The 18,839-nt window shown below is 29.1% G+C and overlaps 1 protein-coding gene across 1 annotated transcript in view; it reads right to left on the bottom strand.

The window, feature by feature from the left end:
* LOC123301277 (disintegrin and metalloproteinase domain-containing protein 10) overlaps positions 1-18,839 on the bottom strand; it is a 471,166-nt gene that overhangs the window by 59,701 nt on the left and 392,626 nt on the right. Inside the window, exon 2 of the mRNA XM_044884015.1 lies at positions 18,183-18,218. Coding sequence (XP_044739950.1) covers positions 18,183-18,218 — 36 coding nt within the window. The remainder of the gene's footprint in view (positions 1-18,182; positions 18,219-18,839) is intronic.

Here is an 18,839-nt window from a genome sequence, read left to right as displayed (position 1 = left end):
TGCTCTAATTATGGATCAAACTATATTTTCAATGGCGTTAATTTTTTTGCTTTTGTAGGATAATTTTTTTAAAGCAACAAAAATTTTTTATTTATTAATTTAAAAAAGAGATCATTGTTCAATTAAGTACTATCAATAAGGTTCAAATATTTATGCCGATGTTTCTGAATTAGTTCGTTATCACAATTTGAAATATCATCAATGAGGTACTTTAGAAATATACATAAAAAAGAAAATATTGTAATAAGTAAATTTTTTACTTTTCTGAAATAAAGCTAACTTCGTTATTAACAATAACTGAAATTTTGTTTTAAAACGATATTTCTTTAACTATTTATCTGCTGCTTTAACTGTTCAAGCTAAAGATGAATTTTTTTCTATTGTGGTCAAATCGTTTTATGAAAATAACAGTTTGAAAAAAATGTTTTTGTTACTTTTCTTTGGAAATATAATGGCATTCAGAGTTTAGAAAGTTTATTTATCTATTTTTTTTTTATTTAAAAATATTAAAATTCAAATCAAATATTCTATCTTTTTTGTTTGATGATATGATATTATCATATACATACCTCATTTTAATGAGAATCCTTAGTTCAATGTGCTCTGTCTAATCATATAACAAACAAAAGAACTCTCCTTACAAAATTAAATCTTTTCCTTATAAGTATAATTCCTATTCCTAGACCTATCCTTAACACTATATATTGTAAATGTGAAAATAAGGATATTTGTTTGCTTGATTATTTGTTACACTTTCACGCAAAAACTACCGAATGGATTTGAAGGAAACTGTACAACAATGTAGCTTATACATCAGAATAACACATAAGCTATAATTTATAAAGACATATTTTTAAAAAGATTAAATTAAATCTGACATTTTGTTGGTCCATCTCTGATCATCATTTTGAATCATAAATTAAAGATTTCTGTAAAAATTTAAAATAGTAAATGTAAAACAATTCATGAACATCTTTTCTGATATACTCTAAGAGGCTATAAAGCCATGGTTTTTCCTTTTGAGCTCAGTGAAGTGGTCGGGTATCAAGCAAGTATATTATAAATGTGAAAGTAAGTTTGTTTGTTTGTGTATTTGTAAAGCTTTCACGCAAAAACTAATGAATGTTTTACCTGTGTAAAACAATCCCTAAACGTCTTTCCTTGTTTTTAAAACATATTCTCATTTATTTCTAGATGATCCCAAATATCTTTAAAATAATATGTGAATCATGTATATATTTATATAGAATAATTTCACATGGAAAAACAAATTTCCAGATAAACAGCAGAATATGTCTTTTTAACAGGTTTTCCGTTTGGTTAAAATAATATAAAAAGTTAACTGTCATATTTTGTTTTTATTATACCATGTATATATGAAATATACATAGTATATTAAGTTTAGTCCCAAGTTTGTAACGCTTAAAAATAATGATGCTAGGAAAAAAATTTTGTCATAGGTGTTCATAAAATCACCTAATTAGTCCATTTCCGGTTGTCTGTCCGTCCGTCTGTGGACACGATAACTCAAAAACGAAAAAAGATATCGAGCTGAAATTTTTACAGACGTAAAAAGTGAGGTCAAGGTCGTAAATGAGCATCATAGGTCAATTGGGTCGTGGGTCCGTAGGATCCATCTTGTAAACCGTTAGAGATAGAACAGAAGTTTAAATGTAAAAAATGTTCCTTATCAAAAATTAAACAACTTTTGTTTGAAACATTTTTTCGTAAACATCACTGTTTACCCGTGAGGGCGCCAATTAGGCGCAAATTTTATAATATGTACTATACTTGATTATCAGTTATGTATGTGTCACATGTTTGTATTTGTAATGTGATAAAGTAATCAACACTGACTATGCATGGTATTTCAACAATTAACTCAGTCAATTGTTTGTTTTCACTTGTTTAGATTTATGATTTTAGAAATGGATAACGTTAATATTATCATACTATCAACGCGGCAATCTCTGTTCAGTTAGTATTTATGGCCTATTTATATTCTATAGTTTATTTAGTAATTGCATACGAAAGACAATTTTAGAGTTTAGTTTAAGAACTACCTTATTGAACTAAGGTAGGGTTATAGTACGAACTATATAGGGATATAGTTCCACAGTTGAAATCAGTTGCTTTAAATAACGATAAACTCACGGGAAAATTGTATGATGATTATAATTTCTATTGTTAGAAGAATATGAAAAATGGTTTTATAAAAATTACCTTAAATCAGCGATTATCGCAGACTTTTTCTGGGAATGCGTATTTGCAAACGCAAATGCATATTTGTAAACGTAACCGCTCTCAAGTACTAACGTTTTTTTATCCCCAACTAATTTTCATAAGAGAAGAAATATTCAAAACCCAGCCTCAATCCAGTCTTATATTTAACTTTTTCGTGACGTTGAGTTCTTCTCTTCCCTATATCAAGTTTAGTTTTTACGGAGGTGATAGTATTAAATTGATTTAAAGAAAAAATATAATCAAATTTATTGCTTGAATTTTTAGGTACGTTATTTCACAGTGAGTCATCTATCGGTGAATATAAAAAACCAATGTATTTTTTTTTTGGTTGTAACATAAGGAGAAGTTCAAAATACCAAATGATGAGTTCGTATATTAGTATAGAACTGTTGTTCTTTATGTATCTGTATTCTTTGCCTATATATTATAAATGTGAAAGTAAGTTTGCTTGATTGTTTGTGACGCTTTCACGCAAAAAATACTAAATGAATTTGAATGAAACTTGATATTAATATAGCTCATACATCAGAATAAAACATGAGCTATGATTTTTAGAGTGTAGAGCCACCTGGAGTAAGGCACTTTCAGAGAACTGAATTAAAAATTAAAAACTATAACCTGTGATCGAACCACCTTGCAGTTATACTTGGGTTCAAGGCATCTTTTATCATCATTTAGTACCCTACTGTCAGATAGATATATGTTTATTTGATTTCGATAAACCAAACTACTCGTGTCAGATCCTGGCTTGGTTATCGCTTCCTATGATAATTTCAATAGGAATTTCTCTACGTATACTTTCTGTCAAATATTTCATATTAGTTCACATAATTTTGATTCAAGTACACATTTGTATGTAAAAATATTTGGAATATAAGATTCGATTATATTATAAAGAAGACAAACACATTCTCATTTTGTATTTTCAGTATCAAAAATATTTTACATAATAGTTGTCATTGTAGATAATTTGAATTTTGAGAACACAACATATTGTTTGCTTTATATGTGGTGCTGTTTTTCTCCTTACATTCATATGCATGTATCAAATATGGAATGGGAACATTGCAACGAAGCGGTGTGATACGATGTGCGCTTCCAAGTATTATTGTCAAGTGGGTGGAATAATAATCATAATGGTGAAAATGTAAACAAAATATCATCCATTGTCAGTTCTCTTCTGTATTGCTGTGCTATGCAATGTAAAATGTTACCTTCTACATACACTACAGTGACTCTGAATATACCCATCCCCATTCCAACTAGGTTACTCTAGCTGTAGCTAACTCAACTATTTTCACACAAAACATACACAGAATAGAATCTACTTACTAGTAGTTGTAGCAAACTAAGCTAAAAACATCAGCAATGTGCTATGGAAAACACATAATATTTTGTGTTATATTTTGATAGAAAATATAACAATGTGAATATTATTATTATCTAGTCATACAAATTGTGTATTAAGGTGATTGAAACTACAGTATTGTAAAAAAGTTTTGGTTTATTGCACGGTACATACATATAAACCAAATACATGCTTTGTAGTCAAGTAATATATATTTTTGTACAAGTGCTGCTTATAAATTTGATAATATAGATATCGCTCTTCAATCATCAATACTCTAACTATACTCGTCTCTGTTCATCAAATGATGAATCTTCGATGAACTCATAAAATTAAATTAAAATTATATCATCGACAACCGTATATTTTTATGGTATTCTTATATAAACTACAAGATTGTCTAGATATTTTAGACCGTTTTTTATCACACTTTCTATATTTTTTGATATAGAATTATCCAATTGAAAAGGATAACTTATGTGGTTCATCATTTTTTCAGCCAACTTTGAACGATAAAATAATAATAAAAAGCCCAATGACCTAGGAATTTTTTGTGATTATGTGATTATTGTGATTGGTATTCATAAAGTTTTATTGAAATCCCCAGTATTATTCCATCCTTGCATACTATTCAATCCCTAAGGTATTTCCAACATGGTATTTGCAGTTTCAATGCTAAAGATATGGTAAAAATATTTTCGACAAAAATTAACGAAAAATTAAAACCTTAATAACTTAATAGGGCATACTATTAAAATTATACATTTTCAGAAATTTTGACCTTTTAAAACACGTGATAATTATGTCTACTTTCCCAATTTATGTCAAAATTTATGTCTCGAAAACGAAAATTATTATCCAATTTTTTTTTTTGATTTTATTCTAAAAACATTCCTTTTAACTCCCCTATTTTTTCAATTCTGCCAAGAGAATTTTTTAATACCGTAAAAAATAACCGGGAGGACAGTGAGTTTTGCATGCTTTGAATGAGGAAATAGCGAACTTTGCAGCTGATTATCTCACGATCTAAACGGCCAAAAATTCTACAGCTTCGGGATCTCAAATAGTGTTTTAAAAGCTTAATATTAATGCTAAAAAGGTAGAATCAAAGACATAATCTATGGAAAGATTAAAATACACAATTGGTACTTTAAAAAATAACATTGATAAAGATATACACAAGAAATTTAATAACGATCTTGTTAGTTTTTGAACAATACACATAACCTAAATAACTGCATATTTAATAATTCGAAATTTTCGGACAATATTAGCAACAGATAAAGTGACTCAAAATGTTATGTATTATTAAATTAATTTTCCCGCCTATATTTTCATACACACAGGTACCCAAAACTTTAACACTTGAATCCAAAACTTTAATACTTATTTCGCTGAAGAAGATATTACCAACAACATTTTTGTTTGTTTCAGACTACTGAAAGAGATGCTAGAGTTTTACTCGGAAAAAAAGTTCGGTTTATACCCTTTAACCATGCATGTAATGTTTTTTTGGCTATTATAATAAAATTTCTTTAAAAATACAATCCATAAAACATCAATTTGTTGTTTAAAACTGAAAAGATCCCATTAAAAAATTTTTTATTTACTTTATTGAAAGAGTTGTTTGTTTTGCAAAATATGTTTTACAACATTTTATTTAGAACATAAATTATAAAAAATAATCACTTTTAAAATACTTTTAAAAAATATAATTAAAATTAACAACCCTTTTCTCACATAAATAAACAAATTATTGTAAATATATAGCAGAGCGTTGTTATATTTTCGAGCGTAAACGTTGAGTTTATAAATATAAAAATATTAAACAGGACCGAAACAACAAAAATTCGACTTCTTTATTACATTAATATATTGGTAATTGCTCCATATTCAGATGTCGGGCGTTTTCGTTTCTCTTTTGAAAAGTTCTTTTAAAACTGCCTGTTACTTTAAAATTATCATGAACAAATAAAAAATAAAGTTCTGTTATATAACTTATATACCATCTTTTCATTTTTATCAAAAAAAAGAAATTTTTTTTTTCAAAATTCCCATTGGTATGTAGGTAATTTAAAAAACTAAAAAAGACGCTTTTATCACGCATTAAAAATTTAAAAATCTTTGAGTAATAAAAAATCTACTAAAGTGGTTGGGTTTATACCTGACGACATTACACATGGAGATCGAGTGTTTTATCCTCTACACATCCATACTATTGAGAATAGTATCAATATTTCAATACAATTATCGAAGTAATAATCCTGGTGTTTCTGGTCGGGATATACTAGGATAAAATTATTAAATTATTTTATTGTCATCGGACCTTGATACGAGAATTTTCAAGTTAATTAGACAATTAAAAGTAGGGTAAATTTGACTTGTAAGATTTTATCACATCGCTTGCCAGTTAAAATAAGGGTATTATTAATTGTTGATAATAAGTTCAGAATTCTTGATACATAGTATTTGCTCAATTTTTATACCATGTATATATGAAATATACATAGTATATTAAGTTTAGTCCCAAGATTGTAACGCTTAAAAATATGGATGCTACGAACAAAATTTTGGTATAGGTGTTTATAAAATCACCTTATTAGTCCATTTTCGGTTGTATGTCCGTCTGACCGTCTGTCTATTTGTCCGTCTGTCCGTCTGTCTGTCAACACGATAGCTCAAAAACCAAAAATGATATCAAGTTGAAATTTTTACTGCGTGCTTAAGACATAAAAAGTGAGGTCGAGTTCGTAAATGGGCTAGATAGGGCAATTGGGTTTTGGGTCCGTAGGACCCATCTTGTAAACCGTTAGAGACGGAACAAAATTTTAAATGTAAAAAATGTTCCTTATAAAAAAATAAACAACTTTAGTTGAAACATTTTTTCGTAAACATCACTGTTTACCCGTGAGAGCGCAAATTATATAGTATGTATTATATGGGCATATCAGTTATGTATGTGTGACATGTATGTATGTATAATGTGACATTGTAATCAACGCAGTTTATACATGGTATTTCAACAATTAACAGTCAATTGTTTGTTTTCACTTGTTCATGGTAAAATTATTCATTAAAATTATTATTCATTATCAAAGAAAATTGTCAACGAAGCCTGCTTTTAATAAAATTCTAAATCGAAATACACAAAGTTAAGTATAACTTTTTTAACAATTAATAACTTTTGCTCAAAATAATTTTTGTACTCGAATACTACCTATTATGAACAAAAATATCGAATTTTGGCAATAACAAACGTTTAAGCTTGGCTAACTACTTTGAATATACATCAACTTGTATAAATATTTCATCTCTGTGCGTCCCTGAACATTATTTATTTATCTTAAAAAGCTTAGCTTATTATCAACCTTATAACAAGAGACTCTATCAAGTACCTACGTACAGTATGCAAGCATTATTATATATTTAAGCAAAAGTTTTCCTTTGCTCTGGCATAGTTTATAATTATAAATTTATAAAGAAAATTCTTTGATTAATTAACAAACTCTCTGATATTATAATATTAATTACACAATGTAAAATCTGCAAAATTTATCCTTGTCTTATGTCAGCCAGTCTATTTTATATGTTTGATTATTATTAGCATAATAAGATTTGCAAAAATTATATAAATTATTTGATACTTCTTAAAATCAACCTTGGCCCAATTTCAAGCAAAGGTATTTTGTACTTATTATAAATAATGTATTTCGATTTTTACTATTCTATAAGGAATACAATTTAAGGTAGTACCAGCATGAAATCACTTTTCGACAGATTTGGCCGAATTTCTTTTCTCGGGCTTATAATAGCTTTATTTATGAATTCCTAAAATTTCATAATTTTTGACCGTTTAGATCGCGAGATATTTAAAGACAAAGTTCGCGATTTTGAGGGTCATGTCCCATTTAAAGCATGTAAAATGTCCGGTCTCTCCAACTATTTTTTATGATATTATTATATATTGAAGAAAAAGTAGAAAAAAATGTTTATACAATACAATTCTAAGAAAAAAATTTAGAAATTAATTTTCACTTTCGAGATATTAATTTTGACGTAAATTGAACGAAATTGGGACGTTGGCATAATTATTTCCCATTTTAAACGGTCAAAATTTCTGAAACTTTGGGAATTAATAGTAAGCATTATTAGATTCTTAAATTTAATTTTTCGTTAAATTCTGTCGAAAAAAAAATTGTACCATTGCTTTAACATAGAAACTGCAAATACCATGCTGGAACTACGTTAATTATTAATTTCTTTCTTTTTCTATTTTCTTCGTATAGAAGGTGGCAGATAATTCAAAATAAAACTGTGTCCGGAAATGTCTAAAAGTGGTAGCATCAATTTTTTATAACGAATTTTGATAAACAAAGGCATGTATTTCGAATTTTTCCAAAATCTCTATTATTTATTATAAAACAAGTGAAATCAAACAATTGACTGAATTAATTGTAGAATTACCATGTATAGACAGTTTTGATGACGCAATCGTTTGTTTTTCATGTCATATAAGTAAAGAAAGATAGCCAAACACACTTAACTGATATTCCCATATAATACATACCATATAATTTTGCCTAATTTGCGCTCTTACGGGTAAATAGTGATGTTTACGAAAAAATTCTTCAACCAAAAGTTGTTTATTTTTTTATAAAGAACATTTTTTTAAGCTTTTAAAAATTTTTTTAAACCTTTTAACTTTTGTTCTATCTCTAACGGTTTACAAGATGAGCCCTATGGACTAAAGATCCAATTGACCTATGTTGCTCATTTACGCTATAAATTTAATTCTACATTTATCCCTCTGTTGTAAAAAATGTGCTCCTAAAACTTTATGATAAATGATTAATGTAGCAAAATGCAAATGTGACTGACACTGCATACAAAAGGAAGTCGCGTTCGACAGTGTTTTTAAAATTGAAATATCTTTCTCTATGCAGGATTTATGATTTTAAATTGTATCTAGGGCCAAATTACATAAATTATTGGAAAATGGTATAATAAAGAACCTTAGTAGTTAGTAGTTATAATTAACCTAGTAACCTTAGTAGTTAAATAATTAAATTTACTAGAAAAATAAATCGTGACTGATACTACAGAATAAAACGTAGCTGACACTACCGTCACTTTAGATTGCATAATAGTTGTAGTTTGAGTTCTATTTTAAAAGAAACCTTAAAATTAATATTATAGGACACAAGATAGAAACTTTAAACCCATTTTAATAATATAAAAATGTACTACAAGTACGGAACCCTAAACTCGCACTTGAAAAATATCTAAGAACACTCTCCATTAAATTACTTTTCGAACGAAACCAAAAAAATCAAAATTGGTTCATCCGTTTAGGCGCTACGATGCCACAGACAGACAGACACACACACACATAGCGGTCAAATTTATAACACTCCTCTTTTTTTAGGCCGAGGGTGAAAAATACTATTTTTGAGTACAATTAATAAGAATCAAAAAGTCACTAATAAAATTTAAAAGAATTGGAAATACTGAAAGCTAAAAGTACCATAGTGTTGGCATCATACTAAAGTATTTTTACCTATTTTTACCATCAAAATAATTAATATTATTTTTTCATTCATGCCAAACTTTTTCATGGGATCACCCTTATGTCATTAAACGTACCTAATACTTGACAGCTGCATGTCATAGCGTATCGTTAAAAAAAGAATTTAAGGATATGAATTCGTATCTTTTTATACGATATAAAAAATAAGCAATACTATTTTATATTATATAAAATAAGCATATTTCGAAGTTACTTAAAAGTTGACAATATACTATAACTACACTTCTTAATATGTTACATCGCATCGTCACAATAATTCTATTTAGCACTTCTAATAATACACATGCAAGAGTATTAAACTACAACGAAAGAAACTGTAGTTCACAAAAACACGTAATGGTTATAATGCATGAGTCTGTCTGTCTGTCTGTCTGTCTGTTTTACTGGTGTAACATAATGTTTCCACACATATGAAAGTGTATTTAAGTGTGTAACATATGTAACATTATAAGATAAAGAAATGGTTGCTACATTAGACGAAAATCCTTTATTTGCTGTTGAATACACAAATAATACTTTTTAGATAATATTTTCTGTATTTTATGCGCTTCTCCCATTATAATAAAAACTGTTTTGGACATCGCTTAACTTCCTTGTACGTTTATAAACTAATCTAAATTATATTCATGATATTTCTAGTGCAAGAAAATGCAAAAGGAGAGATTTGTAGATAGATATTTCATTCTTTATATGTTTAAACTCCAATGACATGAAGTACGTCTAGCCGAAGAAATTTTTGCAAGTGAGTCTTGAAGTTATTAATCACATGCCGCAGAATTCTCAGTGAAATTTGAACCATGTCTTGTCGGATTTATTTTTTCGGTGCTTCTGTATTGTTTTCATAAAATGGGGGAAAAACATAATAGCCGAAAAAAAAACATGGCCTACTGATTTGCAACATAATTAATTTCATTATCAATATTGACTTATGAACAACAATATATTGTGTTTAATTTACAGCGTTTTTAAAATCGCACAATTCTTTGCCTTCCTATATATAATACATATTATATGATCCTCCTATATACAGATACAGACATCATACTGAAATTAGTCGAAATGTATTCAAAAATGTTCAAAATAGATATCTCCATTGAAAAACACCGAATTTTTCTCGATTAAAATACACTCTTTACTAAGCACAAGTATGTAAAAATTAAGTACATATATTTAGAAATTTAAAAAGCTTTTTCGTTGAATGTATTTAATGTTTGATTGATTAGGTACTTAGTTATAGTTAGTTAGGAATTAACTAACTTCCTTTGAAGAATGCATAGCTTTTTCTGGCTATAAAAAGAGGATCAATCTAAAATTGGAAAATAAAAATAGCTTTCATGGAAATTATTTGCAAATCTGCATATTTAACTTCCGAGACTATATAGGTAATGACTTCAAGAATCAAAATTGAAATTTCCAATATTATATCTGTATGGTTTACGGCTAGGACAATATACTATAATTTTTTTTAGATATAAGTATAGAAATAAAAAAAAAAACAAATTTTAGTTACAACGACGTTCGGGACACGTTAAATACCACAACTTTGCTTTGTTTTCAAATTTTCCACACTCAAGTAAATTAAAGTACTTACAATTTATTATTTCTTAATTCACACAGCTTATTAGATGGAGGCAGTATAAATTGTTTTCAAGAATTTGTAAAAACCCCCAACATAATCCTTAAAAATAGCAAAAAACATTATGTTTCGATATAAAAAGGGAGAGAAGGTGCGGGGCAATTGACAGCTCCATAAAGGTACCTACTTAAGTACTCAAAATAGATATCGAAACTTGCATAGAAATTTTTAACACTCGACATCCCATTTTAGATTGGCTGCAGAGATGAGTAGGTAAGACTCTTAAACGTCGAAAAATGTTATTGGGTCCCTGGACATTCTTCTAAACTGAACATATTTTTTTAAAACATACCTTAGAACACTCTCGATCAAATCCCACAAATCTAACTCAAGTTGAAAAAAAATTATTTATCAAGAGAAGTTCAATCAACTTCTCTTTTTGAGTCATGGGTTAAAAAATAACACAAATGGCGTTACGGTTGATAAATAACCTTAAAAATTTTTTACCAACTTTACAAATAGTTTTCCTTTACTTTATATACTTACATAGAAAGCAATTTTTTGTGTCCACAGTTCACATAAAATATGTTGAGTAGGAAGTAACATGAAAATCCCAGTAAAGACGAAGTTTTCATAATAAATATTACTCCATTGTGTATTTTTAATTTTTACGACTTCTTTTGTTTTTTCTTTCAAGAAAATTTTATTCCAAAATCTGCATTTAGTTCACTAGTTCGTTTTCATAAAGGGTTTTTTTCTTTATGCATAATATACATACGATATAATTCCCTCGTTGTATATTACAAATTTTTAACAAAAGTATATAGAAAAAAGCAAACATTAAGTTTAGTATGTCAAAGACAATCACGTTCCTTTTCTCAAGCCATATTAAAACGCTGATGCAAGTAGTTAAATTCTAATAACATTTAAATGTATTACATAAAAAATATTTAAATTAATGACTTTGTTACCAGCTAACTTCAAACATATAAAAATGCAAGTATAGAGTTGTAAAAATAATGAAGATGGAACAGATCTTTTTCACATTTTTTTTTCTTTTTTTTAAATGAAAGTAAATGTCTTGATAAATGGGCTAATTTTTTTCCTCGATTTTTTTGATGCCATATGACCGAGAAAACAGACAATGAAAATCATTAAAATTCAAATTGACGAAAACGATCCGGAAACACACGATGATACACGAAGGTTGGTTTGACGTCATTTAAAGTTGATAATAGTGATATATTAATACAACTGTTGACACTGTTTTATTGTCATTGCTTGTCGGATTGACATCACATATCACGTGTGCGGTGGAGTCAAATTTCAAATATTGTGACTTTTAAACAATTTTTTTCATAGTGTTTTTATTGTTAAAAATGCGTAATTTTTTAGTTACAGGCTCTACTCGACCTATATTTTCATAAAAAATTAAAAAGCATTTCTGCTTTTCATGAAAAAGGTCTATCAATTTCATCCCCTTCAAAGTAATCCCTTCCCGACGCAATGCACTTATGCCAACGGTATTCCAATCTTCGAAATACTGGTTGTAGTCACTTTTCGGGATTGCCTTCAGTTCTGTCTTTCCTGTGGCTTGAATCTCTTCTATCGTATCAAAACGGTGTCCCCGGAGCGGTCTTTTGATCTAGCTGAACAGCCAGAAATCGCACGGCGCCAGATCAGGTGATTACGGTGGTTGCGGAACGAAATGGGTTGAGTTTTTAACGAAATGATCACGAATTATGAGTGCAGTATGGGTGCATTATCGTGGTGTAAAAACCATGGATTGTCTTTTCACAATTCCGGCCTTTTTAGACGAATAGCGTTACGCAAATGATGCATAACGTTCAAATAATATTTCTTGTTGACTGTTTGGTCGGGCGGAAGGAATTCATAATGCACAACAAACGCGCGCAGTTTAAATTCAAATGTCACTTAATTTTTGTGACACAAAAATATTATATCCTCCTTCAGTTTGTTAAGAACTCTGAACACTATGTAACCACATAGATAGATAGTGTCATTAAAATTCATTACATTCAAGTCAGTAACAACAAACTTTAAAGAAAGTTTTGTTGTTTGAAACCTCGGCTTTATAGAATATAGAAATAGATTATCAATCAATTCGAACAGTTGTTATAAATTTGTTTTTTCGTTTTTATTTATTTATTCTATTTTTAATTTATTTTAAATAATGGCATTAGCCTGAATCAAATTACAATTTAAATTTAGTAAATGAAACAGGTTTTTAGTACCTTTAAAGAAAAAATTCAGTAGCTTAATTTAGGTATTTATGATTCTAGATAAGTAATTGCACTGTGTGGAAATAAAGTTGAAAACAAACTAAAACAGTCGTAGAAGATGTTCAATAGCCTAATCTCATATACCTTATTAAAGGTGTTAAAAATAGTTGTAGTCGAAATCTTTATTGTGTTTTTTTTCTATTATTCTTTATTGTGTTTGTTTTCTAGTAGTGATGAGCGAGGCCTAGAACAGGACCATAGTTATCGTGGTCTTGGTCAAGAGATCAAGACCAAGATCTTGATCTTCAAGCATTAACTATGTTTTGAACTTTCAAGTTTCGATTGAATCTTATTGTATTATTTCAGAATTTTTGAATCTTACTTTTAGTTATCATTACTAAATTAATTAATTATCTACATATATATTATTTATAAAAAATAATGAGAATGGATAATCAAAGTTAGTCACCCAAACTGTATTATATCGAAAGTTAGTTGATTGGTTATTGTTTTTTCGTTATTTGCGAAAAAAAAATTACTCAGGTATAATAGAAAAGCTCATTGAAAAATTCAGTCCGGTTGCTTCTGTTGCGGTTGGGAAAAGTCTTGTTATGAGTCTTGGTCTTGCAGAGTTGGGTTGGCTTTTTTAACATATATTTTTTTAAAAAGGTTTTAGTACGTTTATCTACAGTAGTCGAGTTTTATATATTTTGCAAGTGCTATTCATCACCTTTCTTTTGATACCAAACGAGATTTATCTTAACTCGAGAGAGATTTATCTTAAATTTCGTGGATCAAATAAGGTGACCGGACAGCCATCATTTTGTAATTTCGAGATAATATAAAGCCCACAGCTTCTTGTCAACGATACAAACTCAACGACAACTCGAACCACTTACTTTCGCCCCTACCCATTTAATTTTATTTTCTAGACTTTTGGATAACAAAAGAAAAGGTACCAAAATTATCAGGAAAAATCCTGAACACGAGTAACTTAAGTATTGTAAGAATTAACTTAAGTATTGAGCAAATTCTAGACTGCTGAAAATATAAACATTCCGTAAAAGAGTAAAATTAGTTTTATTAATTACATAGTGAATGAGTTAGGCATGTATCTAATGATGGATCTAATATTAGATAGTGAATAAAATAAGAATTTCATTCAGAAACAAAGTAAGGTTTAATTGTGTTTACTGGTTGGGCGGCAGGCATGCTGAACGCCTGCCAGTGTATCACGACTACTGCAGGATCTGTCACAGTGGTAAGGAGGACGAGACAATGTCATCTTCTCTGTCACTGCCCAGCTCTTGCCATGAGGAGATGGACTTACTTGAGCCAGCCTCTTTTCGACGACCTCTCCGACCTAAAGTCCGTCGACGTCTAAGCTCTCCTGCTGTTCTTAACAGCTCCAAATGGTTCATTGAGTAGTGGCCGGCTATGTTCTAAGTGTGTCCCACCCCAGAATAGCCAATTGGCTATTCTGGGGTGGGACACACTTAGGTTAGATTAATCTAGCCTACCCTCTAACCTAATTGTGCTAACCTAACCTCTAACCTAACAGCACTGGAAAAAACCATCAGCATATTGTGACAGCCCACGATATATATATATTATCAATTTTTGATATTATTTAAATCAGGTAAAGATGCTATTTATGAACTAAATATGTGGAATGAATATGTAATAGCTTTTTAAATTGAATAATTCATGTTGCTTTTTAGCAAGAAAATTCAAAAAAATAACAAATTGCCTTATTATTATAAATTTGAAAGAATATATACAACGTGTTCTGTTATTAACTGCAGAAACCTAACTTTTCAAAATAAGCTCATCAAGAGCAACAAAAAAACTCTTTTCCAAATTTCGATCTGAGCCTTAATTTGGGAGCTACAGGTATGACAAAAATTGATAAATTTGATTATTCACTGACTGTCATTGGATAACCAGTAGCCAATAATAATCAAAAGATATTAATAAATTTTTTTTAAATAATATTCAACTGAGGTAGGGATTTTTAGAAATTATAACATGATTTGATTCGATTATATCATTTTGCAAAAACAATAAATTATTGTACTTAAACAAACAAACTATGTGACAATGGGTGTGGTTTGCTTGCTTAGGTCCAATGATAAGTTGTTTACTTATAAGTATTATTATTTTCTCAGAATAATAAAAAACAAAAAATGTAAAAAATTATTAAATTGTCCCACTTTTTATAATTTAAATATTTTTATTCTATTATTCTGAGAAAATAATAATAATTAGAAGTAAACAACTTATCATTGGACCTAAGCAAGCAAACCACACCCATTGTCACATAGTTTGTTTGTTTAAGTACAATAATTTATTGTTTTTGCAAAATGATATAATCGAATCAAATCATGTTATAATTTCTAAAAATCCCTACCTCAGTTGAATATTATTTAAAAAAAATTTATTAATATCTTTTGTTTATCATTGGCTACTGGTTATCCAATGACAGTCAGTGAATAACCAAATTTATCAATTTTTGTCATACCTGTAGCTCCCAAATTAAGGCTCAGATCGAAATTTGGAAAAGAGTTTTTTTGTTGCTCTTTATGAGCTTAATTTGAGAAGTTAGGTTTCTGCAGTTAATAACAGAACACGTTGTATACACAAATTTCATCCTTTTTATTTTTAAAATGGGTACACAATATATATTTTAATAAAATTAAATATGGGATGAGTATTGTAAAATAGGTTAAAAACCACATAATTTAAATTTCATATTCAATACAAACATCGTATATAAAACATAGCCTCTTAAATAAAAAAAAATAATTCAATTTTGCTGTTTGAGTTAAACAATATATTTATTGTAAGCTCAGCGAACCGATCTCGACAACACACATCTTCTTACTCATTTTTCATAGATATGGAAATACAAAATGGTGCTTATAGAGGATGGAATGTATCATAGACGGCTCCGCTTCAGTGGGGTTTTATGTACAGAGTGGGATATTATTTTGTCTTTTTTAGTAAAACATAGTAAAACAAAAAATTTCATTTTCTATTGATAATTGGCAGTATGATTAAAATCCTTTATCACTGTTAAACTACGTACAGACTAAAGTCGCGGAAACGAAGCACTGAAGTTCGAATATTTGAACAGTAAGACGAATTTGAATGCGATTTTCTGCATTCGATTCGTAGGGCTTCAAAAAATTTTGTGACCTGAATTGATTTATAAAAAAGTAAAAATATGCAATTAATTGGATTTTAATTTGACCGTAATACTAAATTCACAATTCGGTTAATAGTGATGAAAATCATTCCAACGGAGATTTTTGGGGTCGCTGAACACGAATATCACGACAAAGTTGGTCTCCGAGGTGCACAGAGTCAACGGTATTCCCGTCTTCTCCTGGAGTTTTTGCAAAATTCGTTATATAATTAGCCCAAACCTGTTATCTGGTGTTTTGGATTCGCTAACTACGAATATCACCGCAGGGTTGGTACATGGTGCCTCGGTTGGCACATTGGAGAACAATTCTGTTACGTGTAACGAGTTTGGATTGATTATATAACGAATTTCTCGAAAACTCCAGGAGACAAAGGGGAAACCGTTCATCCCGAGCACCGGGTACTTCAGGGATCAATTCTATCACGATATCCGTATTTAGAACCCACCCCCCAGATAACGAGCTTGGAATCATTTTTATCACAATTAACCGAATTGTGAATTTAGTATTTACGGTCAATTTAAAATGCAATTATAAATTTCATATTATTAATGCAAATTGCATATTTTTAATTTCTTTCTTATAAATTAAATTAGGTCAGAAAATTTTCTGAAGCTCTAACAAATCGAATGCTGAAAATTGCATTTAAATCAGTCTGTTCAAATTTTTTTTTAATTTTTACTGTTTTTAGCGTTACGTTTCTATGACTAGTATATTCACGACAAAAAATGTACTAACCAATCGAGTAGATAAAATCGAAAAAAACAATCAAACCCAGGAATCGACTCTTCGCCAGTAAATTTTTATTGGAGTCGGTGGAAAATGTTTGTCTGAGTGAACTCAACAAAATAATACTCATGCAACTTATCACGCGAGGATAAAATGTATTAACACGTTTTTTTCAAACGTTTATATCTTGAAAACGGTGAGGTTAGGTAAATAATGTCCAAAATTGTTTGGAATGGTCCAAAATATAATATCATAACTTTATTTCAATGCCACTCAATACATTAGTTAAATATCGTATACAGACGAAATTTTTATGACACGTGTTCATACATTTTCTTGAACTTACAAAATCTATTCACGAAAAATTGTGTTGGATAATAATAATAATAAAAAGAAACGAGGCATCATCATTCGAACTCGAATCTTATGTGGGAGGACGACGAAGCAGCGCCTGATGTGTATGTGCTTTTCTTTTGAAAAAAATACTTAGTACACCACCACATAATATTTCTACAACAATGTCTGTTGCATGTTGCAATACTTTCTGAGGTTCTGCTCTGTGTATACTGACTGTATGCTATGTGATGTTAGTGACTTTTTGACGTTTTAGTTAAGATGTGCTCGTGATTTGAATATAAATTACAGCATTCAACTAAAGATTTCATAATAATCCTATTGTTTATCGTTTTACTTTTCTACAGCATACATAGCAAGCAGAGCCGTTCAGCAGTCACTTCTTCAATTATTATAAAATTTGTAATACACCTTTGGTTTTGTAAGAGAGAAATAAAATGAAAACTTCCTGGTGATCAGTTATGTCAAATATTCTTATAGTTGGGTATATCTATCGGATTTTGATAATAAATTCGGTAAATTTTGAGATAAGGCTAATTTGTTTTAAATAGATTTCTTTTGTTTTGTAAGAAATACAGAAAAGGAGTTTTCCGGGTCCGGAACGATCCGCACGACCTTCTACACGCGGTTTTTAACTCTACATTGTTTTCTTTGATGACATTTTCTTGAATATCTCTGCTTCTATTAATAGATTGAGACGAAAGAAAGAAAAAAAATTGTTTGTTAAAAATTTCGGCATCGACCTTGCTAACCTCATATTTTCATTTTTCTCTGATAATTTTTTATATTGCAGGATTTTTTATGTATTTTCGGATAGTGCCAACGGTTTTGTTTTCAAAACCTAAAATTTGTACTGAAAGAAAGTAAAGAATAAAAATAATGACAGTAAACATACCTTCGAATTGAGTGTCTAACGGGGAACTCAATGTACCTGAAACAGAAAGTTATTGTTAAAATTATTTCGTAACAAAGCCAATCAAGTTTTCAACAAATTTTCTGTAGACCAAAATAATGTTGAAATTATGAGATGGGAAAATTTTCAATAAATGAATTTTGATTATTCTGAAATCATCGATTACATCTTAACAAAAAATAAAACTAAACTACCTTTAAATTGAGAAAAGTCAAAGGTTCATTCCTTTGAAATTTTTCACATCTCATCTATACCCATTATTAAAAGTGCTTCATTTATTAATATCTTTAACGGTATTTTACTCTCAACCAACCTTAACCAGCCACCAGATTCGTAAAACTAGAATGGATAATAAAAGAAAAAACGGGGACGGCTTCATCGTTAAACAGGAGTCAACTTTTACCTGAATTTTCGGTGACTTATTTTAACGGTTTCTAAGGTTTTATAATTTGTAAAATTGTATTGGGAAAAATTTTACACGGCAAATGTTTTTACTTAATCTATAGAAAATATTAATCTGTAAAAAGATATCATTTTTCAAATTTTCCAGTTAAAATCATGTGGCAAAATTGTTTGCAACTCAGTTGTGACATCTGCTACCAAAAAACTAATTTTTTTTAAATATAAAAACACTAAGTT

The sequence above is a fragment of the Chrysoperla carnea genome, chromosome 1 (assembly GCF_905475395.1).
Source record: "Chrysoperla carnea chromosome 1, inChrCarn1.1, whole genome shotgun sequence".
NCBI classification, from domain to species: Eukaryota; Metazoa; Arthropoda; class Insecta; order Neuroptera; family Chrysopidae; genus Chrysoperla; species Chrysoperla carnea.
The sequence above is the reverse complement of the archived record's forward strand: the minus strand, read 5'-3'. Positions and strand labels throughout refer to the sequence as shown.